Consider the following 23,226-nt stretch of genomic DNA (forward strand, 5'->3'; position numbering starts at 1 on the left):
GGGAATTTTTATTCTTTTTTTTTAAAGGCTATAATTCTTTTTTTTAAATTTATTTTTTTGGGCTGCGTTGGGTCTTCATTGCTGCGCACGGGCTTTCCCTAGTTGTGGTGAGTGGAGGCTACTCTTCCTTGTGGTGCGCGGGCTTCTCGTTGCAGTGGCTTATCTTGTTGCAGAGCGCGGACTCTAGGCGCGCGGGCTTCAGTCGTTGTGGCGTGCAGGCTCAGTATTTGTGGCTTGCAGTTTCTAGAGCGCAGGCTCAGTAGTTGTGGCACACGGGCTTAGTTGTTCTGCGGCACGTGGGATATTCCCAGACCGGGGCTTGAACCTGTGTTCCCTGCACTGGCAGGCGGATTCCTAACCACTGCGCCACCAGGGAAGCCTGGGAATTTTTATTCTTGTTAAGAAATGTAGGACATAAACATTCCCAGCTTGTTGGAGGTGGCTTGTTGGATAACTTCAATTAGCTGGAAATGTTACTTGTGAAAGCGTTTACTCTGGTAATGTTAGACAAATTGAGGTATTATATATAAACTATTCACTGAAAAGCTTGTTTGGGCTTTGTCTTTCAATGTCTTGTGTTTTAACCAAAGAAGCATATTTGATATATATATGTATATAAATGGGAACTTTGAAATACATTAGGCTTTGGCTAATTCTGTGTGAAAAACCTAATTATATAGGTCACTCAGAGAATGTTTCCTCTATTTATAAGCTTAGGTATGCTTTTAAAATTCTCTAGTTTTTAATTTAGAATGAATTAAGACCAACAGCAGTAAATATTCTTGACATTTGTAGAAATTAATGATGTTAATTTTTAGATTAATACTTAAGAATTCAGATATATTCAGATGTGACATTCTGTTATATCTAAATGGATATTTTCCTGGGTCCTGCTACATCAAATTATTTTGGAGCCAAATCAACAACTAGATTCAAGTAGTAGATTGTACTGTTGGACTCTAAAGTAGCCTTGAGAGCAAATGTTTCCTCCTTTCTAGAGGTCTGACTGACCTCTACTGGGACCAGCTTTTGGGAGAAATAGGGATGGGAGCAGAGATCCCATGACCTGTGGAGATGGGGGGAGAGAGGGCCAGGCCGGCTCCATGGGTCTCAGTCAGTAGGGCTGCTGTATTAGGATATGCCAGGGCTTAAGAGGAAGTGACTGAAGCTGGTGTGACACAGCTGAGGCCCGCATGTGCCAGAGATACGTTTGTATCTGAGTAGCTTGTTATCAGTGCTGTCAGACTGGAAAACAGGATGAGCTGTGGATAATACCCCTCAGATTTTAAGGCTTACAGGATGGCATGGGAGGAGGTTAACGAGGACAAGTCATCCTCATCAAAATTGCTAATATGTGATTTGACTGCCCCCTTAAAGGATTAAGTGAAAGCATTTGCATAAAGTACGCATCACTGGGCTGGGCACATACTCCGTGCCCATTCAGTGTCAGGTTTGTGCCTCCCGAAGTAGAGTGGGGTACCTCTGGGCTGACTTGCGTGCAAAAAGTGCAGCTCAGCTCTTTCACCAGTCTCCATGTGCTGATGGGCTAATTCAGTTGTTTTCATTCCTGTCCCTAAGGGATACAGAGAGCCCCACGTATTAATTACCGGTTAGATTTTCTCCGGGTTTCAGTGACTTCTCCTGAGACAGCTTCAGGGGACGATGTGATGATGATCTCATGGTTTTTTTCCACTGCCGGTGCCTTCAACTCCCTAAAGGATCACCAGCCTCTTTGTCTGAATCAGGTAAATAAAGCTGCTGTAATTGCTAAAGGCCAGAGCTTTCTCCTGTGTGTGTGTGTGTTTGTGTTTCTCATTTTAAAGTTTCCTTCACTATATGTTTTGTGTGTATACAAAATAATACTGTAAAAAGTAAAACTAGACAAATATGAATAATCTGCATCCAACCAGTGACTTTGGCCTGTTGTGAATGCTTCTGTCTCTTTCACCATGCCCACACAAATACATATATAAATTTGGTATATGCATGTTTTTCCTTTCTTACTAAAGTGAGGTTATATATATAAACCCACACACATGTGTATATTATTCTTCGTTCACACAACATATTATAATAGACATCACTCCAGGTCACTAGCTATAGATTAAAAATTAATGACTTAATTTTAATAACATGATATTGTATAGTATGGATATACCATTGATTATATGATCATTCTCCTATAGGTAGACACTTAGGTTGTTTCCTTTTTTGCCCCTACTTAACAATGCCATATTCCTTTTGTCCATATATCTTTTGAATGCTTTTATTTTATGTCTTCTGTGGAGTAGTCTCAAAAGTAGAATTGTTGGGTTAAAAAAACCTGTATTATTTCATTTTAATAAATGCTGCCACATTTTCTAAAGCATTGTAGCAATTTACATTCCCATCAGCAATTCCCATCATGTATGTGTCTCCTCTCTCCCTGTGACTTCAACGTTTTGTCTAGATGGCCACAGGCTATTTTACTTTAGGAGAACTTTACTAGGTTGTGTTTCATTGTTGATCACTGTCAGTATTTCACCTAGGACACTGCACCTTTCATTATGTAAGTTTATCTTCTATTTCTCCAATGTTTTCTTTCTTTTTTGGTGGGGGGCCACAATGCGCTGCATGTGGAACTTCCCTGACCAGGAATTGGACCCATGCCCCCTGCAGTGGAAGTGTGGCATCTTAACCACTGGACCACCAGGAAAGTCCTCCAATATTTTCTTGATTATATCTTTAAATCTTTGTTCTTCTGTTCCATTTCTTTGGTTCTCTTCTCCAGTTATGCATGTGTTGGTTTTCCTTTGTCTGACTTCTCTATCTGTCATTTTCCTGTCTTTGCTCACCTTTCTCTAGCCTGCCCTCTAAACTCCATGTCATATATTCAGCCTCTTCTCTGTTGTGTTGTTTCCAGCAGGGCCTTTATTTCTACGATGCTTTTATTTTTTTATTTTAAAATTTGATTAGCCACATTTCAGGTGCTCAGGAGCCACATGTGGCCAGCAGCAAGTGTATTGGCAGCACAGTTCTAGAAGCAGACTAAAGGCTTGGAGTTCTGTTGACTTGACTTGCTCCCTTATTCTCCACAGCACTCCAATCCCCCAGGTATCTCTGGGGAAACCTAAGACTCTAAACAATTCCAAAGACACTGTGATAGTAAAACCACATCATGGATGAGATGAGTTGCATGTAGAAATGCCCACAGACTCTGTACCTTGTGCTGCAGAGTTTGGGGATTCACCCCTGCAAAACTCTAATAAGGGGACTAGATGGACCCTGTGGCACACAGCTAGAATAGGATTATAAAATGCTGAAAACTTGTATCAGTTGAATTATAAGGATTATCTGAAAAAAGCCTATATGAGCAGAGTTAGGTGTTCTTCTGGAGCCTGGAAAAAGGGAGCTCCTCTGCCATGAAGCATCAGTGTTCAGTGTTGTCCCAAGAGAGGGGCTGGTAAGATAAATATGTCTATCCCTGCAGCAGAAATGGGAGCTCAAGACAGTCATAGCTCCCTGCTCCTGGCCCCTAAGTTCCCTGGCTCTGACCCCAAGCTCTCCAAGCTTCAAATGATGACTGGCTTCTTGACAAGATTTCCCAAAGGGACAGAAGGTGCTGAGGATCCCACTACACAGTCTATTTGGCAGGTACGTTCTTCACTCAAATTAATAAATTGGCATCCTTTTAGAAATTAATTCCTTGTTAATTTTTCAGCCCAATTCCATTTTCAAAAACACTGACTAAATGGGATTTATGAAAGCTGCAAAATTAAGGCACTCAGGACCTCGCTGGCTCCACCAAAGTACTGACCCGAGACTCCTGAGTACTCAGCCGGCCCTGGTTAATGCCACACTCTGGCCCATGCTAAACTCAAGGTATGAGGGGACTAAGTCTAAGGAATGTCTCTGAGAAGACTAGACAAGAAGGATAAGAGATTGTGACATTGGTAGGCACTACAGAAGGGATTTCCTAATAGTACTGCTCACTTAAAGGAATTAAGAGTCCGTTCCCTTCTTTAAACTATGTGTGGTTTTCTGCTACTGCATTATGGTGCCACCTCTTGGATATAAATTGAAAATCTAGCTTTAAAAATTTTTAGTCTCCAGTCACATGCATTAAAAAAATCTGAAGTGGGAGGCCATGATGGGTTCTAAAATTTATATTCTGCTTTACGGTTAAGGAACTACTTAACCAAATCCCTAGAATCTGTAAGAGGGGGGATGCTGGTAGCCTGCAGCCCAGAAAAGAACTGCCTCCTCAAGTGAGTTTTTAGCTGTTTGGAATTTTAAACAGTGCAAAGGTGCCACCTGCATGCTCTGGTCCTCTCTCCATACCTAGCTGGCAAACAAGTGAGGAATGGCTCACAGGAATCAGGAGTTCAAGTTCCCTGTTTCTGCCTCCAACTGTCAACATATAGTGTAGGCAAAGCAGTGTCTGGCAAGTAGTAGGCACCCAAGTTATTAAATTATTCTTAAATCATTTTTGCAGGAGTAATTATGTATTAAGGTGGGGATGATAGATTACAGATGCAGTGCTAGAACATCCCCGTGATACTAGTCATCAGAGTTGGAAAAGTATCGTTCAAACCTTGTTCATGGGCTTCCTGAAAGGCTGGACCCTAAGGACAGCACAGGATGAGAAAGGCAGTAATCAGGTCACTTTGTAGACCGTGTAAGTATTCACTTAAAGTTAACGGCAGTAGGCAGGGCTATAGTCATGTTATTAGACAACTGTTATAGGGGTTGGGGATTTTGTGTCCTTGTCCTAGGTCACTGGGCCTGTCTTAGTATCCTTGGGGGAAGAACAGGGCCCAGCTGAAGAAAGCTGCATTAACTAAACTTCCACAGCAGCTCAAGGTGCCCAGGCCTTAGCTGTGATCGTTATTAACGGGGAACAGCCCTGGGTGGGTCAAGAGAGCATCAGGGCTTCCCTGGTGGCACAGTGGTTGAGTCCGCCTGCCGATGCAGGGGACGCGGGTTCGTGCCCCAGTCTGGGAGGATCCCGCATGCTGTGGAGCGGCTGGGCCCGTGAGCCATGGCCGCTGAGCCTGCGCGTCCGGAGCCTGTGCTCCGCGACGCGGGAGGCCCGCGTACAGGAAAAAAAAAAAAGCATCAGACTGCTAAAGGCAACCTCATTTGCTAAGGAAGAAAGGGAAACATGTCCTGACACAGCTGCTGAACTAGTTCCTACCTCTGCCAACAGTTTTTTGGTGACAAAGTAAGGATGTTCTTTTTTAAAAGATACTGTTTCTCAAAAAAAGTGATTAGGCAAAAAAGTCCGTTAAAATAATGGCCATTTTAAATGAAGTAAATAGATGATTGTGACAGATATTTGTTGACTCCTATCCAGCATCCATTTCTCTTTCTCTAACTTTTCCCAATTTGTATTCAAGTATCTACCTCTCTCTGCTCACTCCTTTGCTTCCAAGTAGGCTGAGCCCATCCCCAGCTCTAGGATGGGCCTTGATTAGTCTAAAACAATTAGAGTAACTCTTCTCTTTTCTCTAGTCACTGGTTTAGGTAACCTGTGTTATAACACGGCATTCCCTGACAGTAGGGGCTGGTTTAGAAACTTTGTGTGACCTAATCTGGGCTGAGATACAAGGAGGAGCTGATTGAGAGCTTTTGGAAAAGAAACACCACAGCTCTTCTTAGAGGCCTTTTTTTCTACTGGAGGGGGTGACAGGTGGACAAGAAGCCTGGAACTGCTGCCTTTTTGCCTCCATGGGGGAAACAGTCCTGAGGATGAAGGTGGCACTGCTGAATTAAGTCAGGGGAAGGAAAGAAAGTGGGTCCTTTATGACATCACTGAGCTGCTGAGTCAATAACCTCTAAGTAAACCCTGCCTCTGGACTTCCCAGGTATGTGAGCTAATAAATCCCTTTATTGTTTGAGCCAGATGAGTTAGTTTTCTGTTACTTATCAAGGAAAGCATCCTAACAAACGATTCATGTAAAAACCACAAGTAAAATGCCTGTAGAGCACACACCAGAACAATGCTGAAAAAGAACAGAAAACGTTCCGAAGCCAAGACCACATAAAACAGAAGCACGTTTGGAGGCAATGTGGCATAATGGCTTAGAAGAGAAGGCAGATGGGCGTAACGCACGCTCTGCCCTTAATGTTTACTCTGATCTTGGATGAGCCACCTAACTTTGGTTGTCCTTGGTTCCTCTCAACAGAGTAAGCTAAACTAGAGGAGTGGCTCCCAGTTCTTTTACCGTCTGTAATTTTTATTATTGGTCCTTTTTGTGGATTTTATATTTTTAAAGATTTTTGTCTGTCAATAGATTTTTCTCATGTACTTAGACAAAGTACACAACTGCAGATTGGCTCTTCTATCAGCAAAGGTAATCAGGTTAAGTTATTCACCTTAACAAATTACTATAATTTGATTGAACATTTAAAAACAAGACATTTATTATTAGCTTTTGAAGTTCAATATAGATATATGACTTCTGATAGGTTTTTACAGATACTGAAAATAGCTTCCAGATCTTCTGTCTTCTTTTGAGGATCTTAGGAGATTCATAAGAACTACTAGATTTGATGACTGCAGTTACCATCCAAGGAGGAAGAAAATTCAGTGACTTCTCAAAAATGAAAATTAACATTAAATTACAAGTCTTTTTTTTTTTTTTTTTTTTTTGGCTACGTCTTGCATGGCTTGCGGAAATCTTAGTTCCCCAACCAGGGATTGAACCGGGGCCCTGGCAGTGAAAGTGCCGAGTCCTAACCACTGGACTGCCAGGGAATTCCCTAAATTACAAGTCTTGATTATTATTATTTACTTTTTAACAAAATGGTCAACAGAATTTAAAAAAAAAAAAAATTTTGCATTTTACATAATCATTTTAAAATACAAAGCGACACTATGAAGCAGTGACAGGTCTTCCTCTGTCACTTGTAAACTGGATTAGAAGGCCATCCCCAGTAGTGCTGTGGAAATATTTTAATTTACAATTGGGATAAACTGCATTCAACTGGGAGCCAAGGGATCTAGGTTCTAGTTGCGATCTTGCACCATGAGATCCTGAATACACTCAAATTCTGGATGTCAGAAGCCCCATGACAAAATGAAAGGGGCTAAATCAGGTCATCTTAAATATCCTTTCCAGCTCTGTTATTTTGTAACGCCATGAAATCAGAGTAACATGTCGCAAGCTGTTTGGGATCAGGGATTTTAGAACCTAAATTCAACATAACAGTATTTTTAATCTTCATACTTTTTTTGTGTGTCCTGTTCTTATTAAATATATGTGTATTTCCACGTTCTGTGTCTTTATATTTTCCTTTTTAACAGTCTTTTCACCATTAGCAATAAAAAAGTTTCTCAAGGGTGTACTTTTCATTTCTTGCCTTTATTTTTTTTCAACTTGCTTTTTCAGTTTCTCCAAGATCTCTTCCGGAGTTTTGGAGGCCAAAAGCTTTACCACTTTTTCACGAGATTTACCACCCTGGACCAAAAGGAAAAAACGGTGTCAGGATAACACACTAAACTTTCTAATGCTATTAGAGAGAGCAGACCTTAGTTGCTGAGGGGTTGTTACAGGTGGGCTGGTGTTTTCTTGACAGCTTAGTGCCCACTTTCCCCTAGCCATTTCTGGTCTAACCAAAGGCTGTCTCTTAGATTCCACCTTACTACAATATTTTTACAACTCTCCAGAGTTTTTAACCTTCATACATCAATTTCTGTAATAATAAAAGCTAGGCATTAAATTTTCAAAATGAATGTGGAATCCAGATGTTCAATATTCTGGTTTCAAGTAATACTTTTAAGTTATTTTTTAAATTACCAAAACAAATATTGCAATTTTATATAAACTTTGTATAAAAATAATTCCAAATGTAAAACAAATTGGTATTCTCTATACTGTTACACATTTCTGAAAATTCTGAACAAAAAGCAACCACATATCCAAGTGCTATGATTCCACAACTGCTTAAGACAACTATAAAAAGGTAAACACCCTTTAAAGAAGGTAAATTTTGAGCAGGTATTTATCTAAATGGGTAGAAGCTGCACAGGTGGAAGAGTGGGGAGTCTCAGGCAAATGCCAGAGCACGTGTGCTGGAGAAAATGCAAAACGACCTGCCACAGGGGCGACGGTGAGGGAGTGGCCTGATCAGATGGACGTTTAGGTACAGCCTACTAACCAATGACTCCGAGTGCCCGCTGGATCCTGGGTAGGAGCTACAGAGTATAGCACTGAAAAACAAGTAGAGCTTTAAGAAATATAAACACGAGTGGGTCTTACTCCTGCAGATTCTATTTCAGTTAAGTCTGGGGTGATGCCCAGGAACCTGTGTTCTAGAAATCATTTCCAGGTGATTTTGATATCCACCCCTAGTGCAAACCCATGGTATTAATGACTTCACATGAGTCGTCTCTTCCTAATAAGCTTCTCCTGGTGAGCAAGGGCAACACGGGGGACCAGGTGTGCTTGATGAACTCACTAATGGAGATGATAACAGGAACCATTTTAGATTTTTCTAGTATGGTGATGACTTGAGGGAAAAGACAAGATTAATCTGACAGAGCAGGTATAGGAATGAACTTAGAAAGGAGAAAATGCTGGAAATGATGGCAATTAAGGAATAGCGTGTGCACAGTCTGAAGGAGTGAGGCATTAGGAGTGAAGGAGATTAGGAAGAATTCACAGATTTTAGTGATTAAAGGATTATGAGCATTAAAAACAACTGGCTTTTCAATTATTTGGAAAAGAAAAAAATTGGTATTTTAAAAGTAGTGACTGATGTACTCAAAGATGTTGAGAGAGAGAGAGAGAGAGACCTACCTTATCCAAAACCACATCACTCTTCCTGAGCTCTAAGACTTTGGAAAGATACCAACAAAGCTCAGCGTTAGCCTCTCCTTCTGTCGGAGGTGCTGCAATAGCTACACTCACAGCTTCGGCTGTCACATCTGGAATGAAAACAGTGTGGACTTGATACTCATGGAGTTTTTTCTTCACGCAGTGAGCATATTTTGTAAAAGTGTTTGCATTTGTCTGGCATGTTATAGGTTTTCAATTAATAACTGCTGAATGAACAATGATTAATCACAGTTAAGGGAACATAAACATAAATAGGCCTCTACCATTACAGAAATCCAGAGAAGAAAATTGATATTTACCCCACCCCACCCTGCTGACCAAAATGGGCCTACAGAGTCCTGGGCAATAACCTGGATTCAGGAGCTGGAAACTGCACTTGGTCTAACAGGAAGAGCCCAGGCAGGGGAGTCAGCGGAGCTGGGCTTTAGCCCCGCAATGTCACCGAGGAAGTGGATGAACCAGACAGCTCACGAAACTGTAGAGGGTTGTTTGGGGTCTCCTCATCAGGAAAATGGGAGCACCGGATTAGATTCCCCTCTTATGTGAAATGTCTCTTTGATGTTTTTAAAATGTAGTATTTAGTTAGCATCTACACAGCGCTTACATACACTAATTTTAAGGGCACACAAACATGTTTTAAGGGCTTTACAGATATTAACTTGTTTATTCCTATAATTTTATGAAGATATTAATACCTTTATTATCTCCATTTTACAAACGAGGAAATTGGAACTGAGAAGTAATGTGTCCAAGGTCACATGGCTAGAAAGTGGCATCGTGATTCACAAATTTGAATTCATGCTTTGAAATCCAGGGACAATGAACACTGCTTTTTGAAGAGTGGTCCAGACTCCCTCATCAATACAGCCTTTATAAAGAGCAACCTGCCTGCAATCCTCCACTGTTATTTCTGAGAGAGAAGTATACACTCAAAGCAGTTTGCAAATGAGCTTGAGCTGGTCCTGCATCTGGGGTTACTTGGGCATTTCCACATGCTTACATCTTGCCTGTGTAAACACGGCTACAGAATCCACAGGAATGAGATGGCAGAACAACCCTCCTCCTATCCTGTCACTGATTCTATGATGCACAGTTTTTCACATTTTAATATCTTTGAAATCCTGATATAATAAATGGAAAAGAAAGTGTTTAGTTGATGTGGATTTTGTCTTACTGGTACATAAAGTACTTCTGCACCTTATAGATGATGGCCAGTTAGATCTGATGAAACATGGTATTCAAACAGCAGTGTCCACAGTGACTACTTAGAAAATGCTGGCCAAGGAGGGTACAGCCAACAAAGAGCCAAGCTAACATGGCCATCAACACAAACCAGGCCTAGCACCCCAATTCTGAGGTCTTGTTTTCAAAATATTTTAAAAATTGGAATACAGAGCTTTAGCTTTAGTGGGTGAAAAAGCCGTCAAGATAACTCAGATCAAACTTTTTTCCCAATCAGAAGCCTCCCCACCCCACCCAATCTCCCCTGAAGCCCCAGCATTTAAAACAAATGTAAACAGCTACTCAGGAGTCCTGTCTGCCAACCTCCCCCTTGCCCACCGCAGATTCCTGAGGCACCTTTTGGACTCCAGGGAATAGCTTAAAAGCTTCTAACTATCTCATTTGACAGATGAAAGAACTGGGCCCAGGAATATCTTGTAGAGTTTTGATTGGAAATAAGCTCACACACGTGTTGATGATCAGGTTCTCAGATCTGAGGTTTTCTCTCCCTCCTTGGACCAATGGTCATTAAAAAAATCAACCAAAACATCTTTCTTTCTCTGGCCAATGTTTCCACTTTTGGAATAGGACAAACTAAGAATCATCTAGGCTACACGTTTCTATATATGTTCTTTCTAAAATACCTTTTTAAATTTTGAGGTATAATTGACACATAACAGGTGTACAACATAACGATTTGCAGTTTGTATTTTGAATTGATCACCACAGTAAATCCTGGTTCATAAAATACCATATTAAAAAGGACAATACACAATGTTTTTTTCATCTAACTTGGTATGCTTTAAATATGGTATATTTGCTTTTTTTTTTTTTTGCTGTACGCGGGCCTCTCACTGCTGTGGCCTCTCCCGTTGCGGAGCACAGGCTCCGGACACACAGGCTCCGCGGCCATGGCTCGCGGGCCCAGCCGCTCCGCGGCATGTGGGATCTTCCGGGATCGGGGCACGAACCCGTGTCCCCTGCATCGGCAGGCGGACTCTCAACCACTGCGCCACCAGGGAAGCCCGGTATATTTGCTTTTAAACACTAGATAACACCTTTACATTAGAATCCAGAATTTAAAAATGGAGAAGCCTCTAACTGCAGGTGTGAAAAATATACTTGACCACACAGGATGAACTTCCAGCAAGCCAAGGCAAAGGGAGGATGGAGAGGAGACAAGTGGTTCATACAAGATTCCCACCCCAGTGGCCAGGTATACCTGTCACAGCATTTTGTTTGGAACCAGGCTTGGCATGGATGGCTACGGTGACACAGCCTTTGGGATCAACTGCCACAGGACCTGAGGGAGGAACTGGTCTCTCTGCTTCCTTGCTCTGGCTTTTACCCTAAAATGACAACAACAATCACACTACAACTTTACGGTTACAAAATACTTTCCCACACATTTGATCCTTCCATGATTCCTTTTCACCCTTAACCAAGACAAACTAGGCTAATGGGTCACGTCCAGGGAGTTCTGGCCACCCAGAATGGTCTTCCATCAGCCTTCATAGGTCAAATCAATTCTCCCATGAAGCCTTCCCATCAACCCCACAAAGTGCTTTTTTCCTGCCTTGGAAGACCTGACTTAGAACTGGTTCCTACTGTCGGCTTTGTATTTCCCATTCCTCAGGGAGCAGCGGTTATTCATTATTCACCTTTGTATCTCAAGCAGCACAAGTTATCAAAGGTTTCTGAACAACTATGGTTGGAGGATGTATATCCGTGTGTTCTGGGGGGAAGGGGAGGAGGAAGGAACAACAGTGGTATTTAAAGGACTATTGTGTGCCAGAAGCTGTACTAGGAACTTTCCATTGAACAAACATGAACTGCGCACCAAGGCAGTTATGTAGGCAAAGGAGATGTAAAGATGAATAAGGACACATAGAGCTCAAGGAGCTCGGACTGCAGCGAGAAAAAGAACAAATAATCACTCTAATACACTGTGCTAGGAGCGCCGACCACACACGCACGGGGCATCACGGCGCAAAGGGGAAGGCAGTCCCGCCTCAAGACACTGGGGAAGCTCCCGGCAGGAGGCAGTCTTAGAGCCGGGTCTTAGGAACCGACTGGAGTCAGCCCTGCAGAGACGATGGAAAGGAAGTGTGGGAGTGGTGGGTTCTTGACGGAGGGGGGCGAAGACCAGCCAAGGGAAGGAGACAGACAGAACGCTAACTAGAGCCTCCCAGGGAAGCACAGGCCGCACGGCGCTGCCGGAACACGAAGCGCGAGCCTGGGAGTGTGGGAGCGAGGCCGGCGGGGTCGGCAGCCACAGCTCAGGGACAGCCTCGCGCGCCGCCGGCCCGGGCCCTCCGACTTCCCCGGTGGGCGGCGGCGCAGCCGAGAAAGACGGGGAGCGGGAGGCCCGGAACTCAGAGACAACAAGCAGTTGGCGGAGCTTCTACCCACCCGCGGGTCCCACTTCTCTACGGCGCTCCTCAACCAGCATTCCTGCGGCCCACCCTCCCACTGACAAGGGACTTGCCACTGGCCTTGTTCACTGCACCAGCTTTCTTAGGCATCTCGGTGCCCACAGGGAGCCAGGCAGCAGCCCGAGCACCAGGTCCTGTCCCCAGCTGCCTCAGACCGCAGCCGAGCCGCAGCATCCACGCCAAGGAGGCGGAAGGGAAGGCGGCCCGACGCCGGAAGAGCCCTCTGCACCTGCGCACGCAGCGGGCGGGAGCGGCTTCTCTGGCCTGCGTCTCTGCTCTGGCACGAGGGCGACACCTTCCGGCTGGCGGGAACAAGACCCCTCGTTCTTCCAGGACCTGCGCGGGACCCTCGCCACCTAGAAAAGCGGCTCAGGAGACTGAGAGATGGGGAGCTGGGCTCTGGTCGAGTCGTGACCACCCCCCAACCCCCTCTGGTCTTGTTTCCTCATGGGAAGAAAGGATTGGAGTGAGCGGCAAAGAGCGCACAGGGCCAGGTGTCTTCTCGCTGCTGCAGCCAGCTAGCAGGTGCAGAGCCCCACGCTGCTTCCTATGGTCCTTAAGTGGATGTAGAGTAAGTATCCTGCTGCTTTAGCCTTTGGGTACCTTCCGTGTACTGATGGAGCATCTACCTTGTGCCAGGCGCTGAGGATGCCACAATGTAAAAGGAGAGGAAATATATTCTGATGTGCGAAGTGGCAAAAGATGAAACTGAAGAAGGCGGAGGCAAGATCAGAGTCATTGAAGGGTTTGAAGCAAAGGATTGGTAGAGTCACATTTGTTGTGATTAGAAAGATCACTGGCTGCAATGTGGCCAATAGAGGAATAGAGGTAGGGAGATGTCCCTCTTAAATGGAAGATGGTGGCCTGAACCAGAGTAGTAGCAGTGGGAATGGAGAACTGAGAGCTGATCATTTCAAGGATACTCAAGAACTAGAATGATCGGAGCTTGGGGAATGACTGGCTGTGGGAATGAGAGTGAAGAGTCAGGGAAGATGCCCAGATTTGGGGCCCGAGGAGCAGATTTGGCAGTCTGAGGTGAGTTGTTCGGTCCGGGACATAATGAGTTTGAGATAGCTGTGGGACCCTAAGTAGAAATATTAAGGGGGTAACTGAATGTCTGTAACTGAAGCTTGAGAGATCTGGACTGATGATGGATTCTGGAGCCCTCTGAAAATAGATGGTAATTGAAGCAATGCACGTAGATGAGATAAAGACTCAGAGAGTGCAGAGCATGAGGGCCCAGGACAGAACCCTAAGAAAATGTAAAGAAGAGAAGGCACCAAATGACATTGGCCAGATGTAGGAGTACGTAGCAGCCAAGAAAGGGTACTTCAAGAGGGAGTAGTCAACAGGGAGTAGTGCCACAGAGAAGGCATGTAAAACAGAAATGAGCGGTGTTAGTGACCTAGGTGCTAGCAGTTTCAGTGCAGAAGATGAAAGAGATAATGCGTGTAGAAAATAATTCGATTTCACTGTGAAGGAGTAACTGGTATTGGAGGCGCACATGATGTTAAGATGTTTTTTCTTTTTTAAACTGGATGAGAATTAACCACGTTTGAATATTCATAGGAATAAGCCAAGAGAGGAGACGTTACAACAGAGGGAGGTGGGGGGGGGTGGTTCTGAGCACAGGTGGAGACTGACCTGTCTACAAGAAGCCTTACTCAGACACCCCTTCCTTCACAAGAGAAGGAAAAGTTTAGGTGCACATGTAGCTGTGTGTATAGGTTTGATGCGAGGAGCTGGAGTTCATTAGCTGAAGGAGAGGAGGTGTTGAAGATGTGAAGAGAGTGGAACCGATTTAAATACTCTGGAGAATGTCAAAGAGCTAACTGTTGACATTCTCTCTGCAACACTGATGGTCTAGCTGAACTTGGAGACCATGAAATCATCATGACCCCAGTCTTGTAGTTATATCATTTTTAAATGCCTGGACCCAGCAGCCAGGAAGTTGAAGATAAGGCAGACAACTGGTTTCATCCAGGTGGGTATGAGGGGGTTGAGGGTTACTGAAATGGTTAATGGTGATCAAAGATCAAAAGTGGAGAAGGAAAAAAAACAAAAGATCGAAGGTGGAGTCTACTAGGGTAGGGAAGGAAGAGGGTTGACAGAAAGGACGGAGAGGTCAAGGGAATGGCAGTCTTGAGGTTCAAGGACACATGTATGGGAGTATGTGTGAGAGCTGAAGAGGCATCGAAGGTTGTGGTCAGAAGAGTATAATGTCTGAATTTACCATTTCAGAAGTAGTGCGAGTCCATATGACAAGGTACATGGTGTGGTCATGAGCAGGAGTGATTGACATGAAATGAAGGTTACTGGAGGTTAGGAAGAAAATGGAAAGCTAGGTTTGGCTGGGTTGTCCACCCACTTGGATACTGAGGCCACTCAGTGTGAAGGCTTTGATAGAAGAAAGTGAACCAGGTGTTAAACCAAAGCCATATTTTCTTTGAGATCATTTAAGAATTGGGGCACAAAAGCTGAATCACCATTATATAGTTTGGGGTGAAGTCATGACAGCCTCAGTTAAAGCTTTGACAGCTTAGATGGAAATAAAGGGGGCACTTGCAATCGTGGATTATTGTTATCTGGCAGTTGACTAGATGAGCGAAGGCAGAGAGAGAGAGGTGCCCTGCAAGGACCATTCAGACTTTCCCAAAGGTCACTCAGGAGTGGGGGGTGGAGAAGGGGGAGGGGAAAAGCCATCAGCTCCATTTGCCACCCAAACTGTACATCTGTTGTTGCTTCTGCCCCGAATCTTTGCCTCTGGAAAGAGTTGGAAAAAATACTGCCCAATGGTAAAAATAAATAAATAAGGGCTATGATCCAAATGGCAGAAAACCCATTATAAATGTTTATACTGGTTCCTATTTTCTTTTACATTTCTTTCAGGTTTTAGTAAAGTTCAATTTAAAAACTCAATCTTATCTTAGCCTTTGCCAATGGAGAAGATGGATTTTTTGAGTGTGCAAAAGACTAAATGAGCCGTGTAGCTCTTGGGGCTGGGATTACTATAGCACCGTCCTCTCTTATGAATGATGCATTGTCTAATTCAAGGGACAATTTTCAGGTTTTGAATCTGGATAACTAGAACAGGGAAGCAAAAAGGAGACTGTTTGAAGGAGACAGGACTTGAAAGGGAACAATGTTTTGTCTAAAACGTATTGCATTTAACATACTGCATTTGAAGACCTGGCTCTCTCTAATGTCCTATAAGGTTGTCTGTTTCCCGGTAAATTTTTTTTCTTGCAAATTAAAAGTACTACTTATGTGGGCCTTAAAGAAAGAACACTTTGATAATGCAAACAAATAATCACAATTTGTTGGGTAGATACTGGAGTAATCACTCTTTTAAAAAATAGAAATTGCTTATATTCTACAGTAAATACAGATTAGCCAAGTATGTTTTTGGGTCTCATTATAAAGTTTGAGAACGGTGGCATTTTGGGACCCAGCAAAATATTTTCCCACTTTGTAGCCTGGGAGATAGATCTGGGTTTAAATTCTGCTTCCCACCACTTACTGACCTTTTAAAACATGAATTTCTTGGCCTGTGAAATGGGTATTATAATAGTACTTCCTGATATAATAGTACTTACTGATGTTGTGAGAAGCAAATGAGAACGTGTGTAAAGTACTCAGTGCAGAGCCTGGTACCCAGGAGTCACTCAGGTAGCTCTATTAATACTAAACGATGGCGAGATGGTCCTTACACTATATCAGAGTAAGTAACAAGAACAGTTTCCTTTCTCTCACCTACTGAGAGTAGAACAGGGGAGAAAAACCTGAGACTGAAAAAAACTGATGAAGCACCAGGCGGCAACAGTTGTTGCTGCTATAGTTGCTTTAAGGCAACAGTAAGGCATTCTTACTATGGGTTGCATTACTTCCATAAATTAAAAATAAGGTTCAACCTCAATTAATTAGAAGCTTTGTTCCAAAATGGTGTCTTACACTCAACTTTTAGAAAAGACAAATGACAAAAAAATAAATAAAAGTACAATAGATATTTATTTTTAAAAAATTCCAGGGTATGTCCCATGTCAGTAAACGGTTCTTGTCCCTTGTGTGACTACCTGCAGTTACATGAGACCTCTGCCACCACCACACCTCACTACCTTATTGAAAATATTAAATACTACTTTAGATGGAAATTTTTTTTATCCTAATTACCATTTAGAAAAAATTTTTAAAGTTGAAACTTAAAAGAATTGTGATTTCTACACATCTTCCACAACTATTTGATATAGCTTAATCACACACACACATACATACATACATATATATATATATATATGTATATATATATATATATATTTACGGTACGCGGGCCTCTCACTGCTGTGACCTCTCCCGCTGCAGAGCACAGACTCCGGACGCGCAGGCTCAGCGGCCATGGCTTGCGGGCCCAGCCGCTCCGCGGCATGTGGGATCTTCCCAGACCGGGGCACGAACCCGTGTCCCCTGCATTGGCAGGCGGACTCTCAACCACTGTGCCACCAGGGAAGCCCAGTCACACATATATTTTTAATGAGATAATCATTTTGAAGGGAAAGAAAAAATTTTACATAAAAATTTTGCTTTATAAAACTGTATAAATGTCATTCTGCCAATATACTTCCTATCCCCTCCTTAGGCAGCTGTACCTGTGACAGTGAGGTCATGAATGTTAAACATTTTATTTCTTGGATAGAACTGTGTAGGTGACAGGAAGTATACTTTTCAGGAGTGATTCTGTTGGATATCTTTAAAGTTTCAAAGCAGCTGTTAGAGATGTTAGTATTTCATTCCAGTTCTTGCTGTGTAAGATTATCGCCACAGAGCTGAACTGATATCTGTTTACTCAGCCACCATCAGCACCACCGCCATCATCTCAGTCTTGGGAATTCTCAACCGCATCCCCCCAGAGAGAGACATGTACAGTGGTGCAGCTTAGTGATAAAGAAGCCAGTCTCGGAGTACACCTTTAGATCCTTTGTTTATATCACATTGTGAATTCGTACAAATTTCATTTATCATTTAAAACTGTACTATGGAACATATTATACTATTATAAAATATCCTTTTCTGTAAATGCACTGAAGATTTTCTTTGGCATTTGTTAAGCCTGTTTCTAGCAATACTGCAAATGCTAACCACCAGATAGTTAGAAACTCCAAAGATGAGGTCAGTTTTCTTCGTTTTCTGAAATTAGTTATTTGAGTTAATAGGAATTCTGTAGGAATACTGACCCACCTCATCTTATGTAACCTTCAAAACAGTTAAAACAGGAAAAAAAACAAACCAGCTATATAAAACAAGAATCTTTCAGTTATAAAACTGCTGAAAGATCATGAGTCAGCTAATCTATGAAATTATGCAAGATAAAGCTGAAATAGCTGTGTGTTTTTTTTAAACAATTAAACCGGTTCTTTTTTCCCCTAACGTTATAAGAAAATGGAAAATCTCCCTTTAAATCATGCAGAGATTTAAGTCAACACTTATCTATCTTTTCTAAGAAACTAAAATGTCTCTTATCTTAGTTATAAATATTCATAACACGGAAACTCTTTTCTGTGGCCAGTTTTTTATGCCTTTGAGACTAGACTGTATGGTGCTATTTAGCCAGTATGTATTATAATGCTGAATTATGTATAAAATATTATTTCTGGTATTTGTCCATCTTCTATTGAAGTGCCATTATTATTGCCAGGGGAACTAAAAAAGAAAAAAACAGTCTTGCTAGCAGTAGGTGTTTCATGCACTACTTTCTTCAGTCCTTTTGTGCCATAGTGGGAATCTGGACCCTAAATGAGAACAAAAGGTTCATTAGTAATTTTCATTTAATAAGCACTCAATTTAATGTGGTATTTTAATTATGTTACCGATCTACTGTATTTCATTATAGCTCTTGTATAAAAATTTATGCCAAGTCATTTAAGGAAAAATGTAGTTTTTGCTACAAGCTAATTAATGACTAAAAATACTGAATGTAGAGCTCAGCTATTAGAGGACAGTGAAATGGTTTTAAGGAAATAATTGTTTTATCTTCTGTCAAACTTACAATCTCCTACTCAAACAAAGGGCTATTTCTTATGAAGAACTATTTCTTTCAGAGCAGAGCTCTGCTGAGAGGCACTGCTCTTCTCAACGCAGTGGAATATTTTCGCTCCCACCTTCTTACCTTCCCTGCTTCCGACAAGGCTGTACTGTTAGTGACTCTCAGCTTCTACTGAAACACGCGCTCTCTAACATGCAAGAGGAAACCATGGGCCCCGCCAGCTCACCACCTGGGACATTCAGGAAGACTCTTACTTTGAGTGTTGCGCATGCTGTGTAGCACACGTTGGGTAGGATCTCTATGGGTTCTTTGAACATGACCCTGAATGTGTTAGCAGTCCCATCACAACTAAATCCAGTATCATTTTGTCCCAGGGTTTGTTTTTTTTCATATTCAATGATCTGTAATTTTTAAAAGAGAAATTAAATTTAAGTTAAAACAAAGTTTCGTAGAAGAGAGTATGAAGCCCTTAGGCACAGCAGAATAGACGACTACATCTCTCTGCTATAATGTTTCTCTACTGTCTCTAACCACCAAAGATGGCTTTAAACACGCTGTGAGAAAATGCATTCACTGCAGTAAGGATGGGGAGGATGTCAGATAACTGGGCCTTGGCTGCAGGAGAGAGGAGCTTCTAAAAAAGACACATGGCTTGGGAACTGGTGTTTTAGACTGTGTGGATTTTAGACACCTGAGGGAAATGAGCCTTTGCTAGCCTATGTCTTGTTGCTGGGAAATTCCTGTAGCATTTCCTATGTGGATATTTCGAAATATGAAAATTCTGTCTTTTCGATTTAGTTCCATAACCTGTGCCAGGCACTGAGGGACACCCTCAAGGAGCTTCTAGTCATTAGAGAAGACAAGTAAACAATGACAATTCAGTACAGCACCTGCAGTAGAGAGCTATGCATAAGATGAAGTGGAGGAGGAGAGGAAAAACTGATTGTCAGGAAAGGGGGGAGGCTCCACAGAAGAGAGTTTTAAAAGCTCAACTCAGAGGTTACCAGGTTATAAGAGAAAAGTCTTCATGCAAGGGAACAGTATGTGTGGAGGCCAAGGCTCACAAAGCCATCTTTCTGCATACATCAGGTAAAAACGGTAATAGTAAAACAGGCTGAACCAGTACATGCAGCGAGAGATTAGGACAGTGGCCACCTCAGGCGGGATAGTGACCAGAAAAGATCACAAGGGGATGTCTGGGGTGCTGTAATACCCTGTTCCTTGATCAGGCTGCTGGTTACAGAAGTGTGTTCACAGTTTATGAAAAGGGAGCCATATGTACCACTTATGTCTACTTTTCTGTATGTACAGTCGGCCCCCGGTATATGCGGATGCAGAACCTGTGGATATGGAGGACTGACTGTACTACGTCATTTTATATAAGGGGCTTTGAGCATCCGTGGATTTTGGTAACCACAGGGGGTCCTAGAACCAATCCCCTGCAGATACTGAGGGACTACAGTATATCACACAGTTCAATTAAAAAAAAAAAAAAAGACATGATGGTGCCCTGGAAAAAGTAGTAAGACATAGGATTTCGTTGTGGCAGTGTAATCTAGAGTAAACCACTTCTCCAAGCCTCAGTTTTATCTTTTAATTTGGGAAAAAAACTTGTTTGCCTTCTTCCTAAGGCTACTGTGAGACTCAAATTATAAAACTACAGCAACAACGACAGCAACAGACTACGTTCCAAACACTTTACATGCGTCATCTCAACCGTTGCTCACAAAACCATAAAGGAGGTACCATTACTGTCAAAGTAAACAAGGACACTGGGGCTCAGAGAGGTTACCTGATTTGCCCCCAGTCACACCCTTGAGATGGTAGAGCTGAGATTCAAACCCAGGCAGTCTATCTGGTAGTGTTATCTAGAGGGTGCATGGGACTAGCCACTGGGCGGAAGAAAATAAAGAGAAGTCCTACTTCTCTTCATTTTATATTTTATCATTTTAATATACCTATAACCCCAATGCCCTCCCTCAGACTGTACACAAGGAATCTGGTGTCTCATGTAATATGTGAGGGGCACTGAAGGAAGACAGGGGTTCCACAATTGAAGAGAATGACTGTGGGGCCCTCACTCCTTCCCAGGCCTGCACATTATACGGCCTGCTTAAGGGGGGCTTATGGATCCTATGGATAGGATCTTAACAATATATAAAGTAAAACGGGGAGTGATCAGGAAAATCTTTTATACCCCTGAGAGGTCTGCTGTGTTTTTCTGGCATTAAAAATTATAGAAAAAAAATTTCCTAACCTTTAAAATCTTTCAAATAAACAATTTCAGTGGCTTTGGTTTATAAGAGCAACGAATTGACATGAATGATTTAATTTATAGCTGAATTTCACTATAAACGTTAGTGGATTGAATTTAAAAATAAGCATGATTTCATTAGCACAGCTAATAAAGCAATTCTTCCATTTGGAACAAGGTGTCTTTGTGAGGTAGTAAAGTATCTTTTTTGGCTGTCATCAGACCAGATCTTTGTTTATTTTTGTCTGCGTAGGGAGGGTCCTCCTTGCTGCACACGGGCTTTCTCTAGTTGTGCCGAGCGGGGGCTACTCTTCATTGCAGTATGCCGGCTGCTCATTGCGGTGGCTTGTCTTTGTTGCGGAACACGGGCTCTATGCACGAGGGCTTCAGTAGTTGTGGCATGCAGGCTCAGTAGTTGTGGCGCACGGGCTTAGTTGCTCTGCGGCATGTGGGATCTTCCTGGACCAGGGCTCGAACCTGTGTTCCCTGAACTGGCAGGCAGATTCTTAACCACTGTGCCACCAGGTAAGTCCCCGGACCAGACCAGACCAGATCTTTGAATTGTTGTGTATCTTGAAAGTCAATGATGCATTTTGATCACAAAGTTCACCAATGTTTTTACTATTAAAAATAGTATATTAGGGCTTCCCTGGTGGTGCAGTGGTTGAGAGTCCGCCTGCCGATGCAGGGGACACGGGTTCGTACCCTGGTCCGGGAGGATCCCACATGCCACGGAGCGGCTGGGCCCGTGAGCCATGGCCACGGAGCCTGCGCGTCCGGAGCCTGTGCTCTGCAACGGGAGAGGCCACAACAGTGAGAGGCCCACGTACAGCCAAAAAAAAAAAGTATATTAATTAACATTTTAGAGAGGGCAGTTTTTTCAGCTGAAAGAAGTCTGAAACATTGTTCACTTCCTTTTTTCATTTCTATTTTTTGTGTTTTAATTTATGTATAATATAAAATAAGTATAGTATTGCATAGGTATATGTGTATCGTAAATAAAAGTACAATGTAGATGTGTTTCAAAAATAATTTCACTAACTGGGATGTGCAATCAAAAGTGTGGAGAACACTGGTTGACTGGAAGGGAAGGAGAGAGGTGCTTCACTTTCTTCAAGATTAAGTAATTGTGTTATATCTGAAAGAACTGAGGTGGAGCAGACCTAAGAATGGGGCAGGGTATGGTCAGACAATCAGAAATCAGAGGTGTTACCAGTAGTTATAGGAAATTAGACAGTCTCAAGCCCTAGAGTTCAAAGTACCATGAAACAAGCAGGTGGGTGTTTTGAGACAGTCAGTGCATGGCAGGAAGAACTAACAGAAGGGTTTCCTGGACAAAGGAGCTCCTTGTATGTTAATGCTTCTGTTAAGGACCCCAGGACCTCAATTTTCTGAAACTACACTTTTTAGATCAATTGTAAAATGGAACCCTCTAGGCTTAAAATACTAATAGGCTTTCTGATGCCTGGGATAATTATACTGAAATTTGGATTTTGCCGAAACAATATCTTATCGTAAAATGACACTTGTTATATATTTCAGATGGTATACAGTGGGCAAAAAAAAGTGTACCTGTATATTCACTTGATAATCCGTGGGACCATGAATAGATCCATATAAACCAAATCCGACTATAGAGATTCTTCTATTAACTGTGAACCTGAGAGAATGAGGCCAAATATAAAATAACATACATAATTCAGTAAGCATTCATACTCCAAAGGCTTATACATTTTTAAAGTGTTACTCAGAACATCTAATTTTGCTCATAATAAAGAAAACTATCAAAAATTAAACATCCTTGGAAATGTCATTTGCTTACCAAAAAACTCTTGCTAGAGTAACTTATTGGGAACTTAAGTAGAATCTGTTTTCTGTACTGTACATTTTTTTTTTTTTTTTTTTCTTTTTGCAGTATGCGGGCCTCTCACTGTTGTGGCCTCTCCCGTTGCGGAGCACAGGCTCCGGATGCGCAGGCCCAGCGGCCATGGCTCACGGGCCCAGCCGCTCCGCGGCATATGGGATCCTCCCAGACCGGGGCACGAACCCGTATCCCCTGCATCGGCAGGCGGACTCTCAACCACTGCGCCACCAGGGAGGCCCTGTACTGTACATTTTTGAGCCAAGCAATTTATTTAACCTAAATACCCACTTTTGTTGTGATGATAATTTTAGTCCAAATCTGTCTGCACATCTCCTTCATGAACAGAGATGTGTCTGCCATCAGACCTGATGTGCAGCGTCCCAAACTCTGACAATTCTTCAGCTCAATGAATACTTACTGGGCCTGGCACTGGGGAAATAATGGTCAACAAGACAGTCTCTGCCCCTACTGCACTTATGGCCTAATGGAGGACACTGATAATAAATAAGTAAACAAAGGGATAAATCATTAATTATAAATTGTGATAAGAGTTGTGAAGGAAGCAGGCTGCTGTAACAGAATTGGTGGTGGAG

At 42.5% G+C, this 23,226-nt stretch overlaps 2 protein-coding genes across 4 annotated transcripts in view; both read right to left on the bottom strand.

Moving 5' to 3' along the window:
* Nucleotides 1–6,387: 6,387 nt before the first annotated feature.
* On the bottom strand, nucleotides 6,388–12,691 carry C4H15orf40 (chromosome 4 C15orf40 homolog). Of its 2 annotated transcripts, XM_060097468.1 has the most exons (5): nucleotides 12,539–12,691; nucleotides 11,266–11,392; nucleotides 8,784–8,911; nucleotides 8,143–8,194; nucleotides 7,357–7,442 (listed from the first exon to the last, which is right to left on the bottom strand). In XM_060097468.1, exons 1-4 carry the CDS (start codon nucleotides 12,650–12,652, stop codon nucleotides 8,180–8,182), a joined length of 384 nt encoding a protein of 127 aa, XP_059953451.1. In that variant the 5' UTR covers nucleotides 12,653–12,691; the 3' UTR covers nucleotides 7,357–7,442; nucleotides 8,143–8,179. The 2 variants fall into 2 exon arrangements, with proteins under 2 accessions (XP_059953449.1, XP_059953451.1); XM_060097466.1 differs by lacking the exon at nucleotides 8,143–8,194 and having other exon boundaries at nucleotides 6,388–7,442; nucleotides 12,539–12,690.
* A 3,772-nt stretch (nucleotides 12,692–16,463) lies between these two features.
* The window catches only part of BTBD1 (BTB domain containing 1), a 47,463-nt gene continuing 40,700 nt past the window's right edge, over nucleotides 16,464–23,226 (bottom strand). Inside the window, exons 6-8 of one of the 2 annotated variants that reach the window (XM_060097471.1) lie at nucleotides 22,342–22,429; nucleotides 18,770–18,916; nucleotides 16,464–18,261 (exon numbers count right to left, since the gene is read on the bottom strand). In XM_060097471.1, coding sequence (XP_059953454.1) covers nucleotides 18,103–18,261; nucleotides 18,770–18,916; nucleotides 22,342–22,429 — 394 coding nt within the window. In that variant the 3' untranslated portion in view covers nucleotides 16,464–18,102. Of the gene's footprint in view, nucleotides 18,262–18,769; nucleotides 18,917–22,341; nucleotides 22,430–23,226 lie in introns of those variants that run through there. The other variant, XM_060097472.1, reaches the window with a different exon arrangement.

This window comes from Mesoplodon densirostris, chromosome 4 (genome assembly GCF_025265405.1).
Source record: "Mesoplodon densirostris isolate mMesDen1 chromosome 4, mMesDen1 primary haplotype, whole genome shotgun sequence".
Lineage (NCBI taxonomy): Eukaryota > Metazoa > Chordata > Mammalia > Artiodactyla > Ziphiidae > Mesoplodon > Mesoplodon densirostris.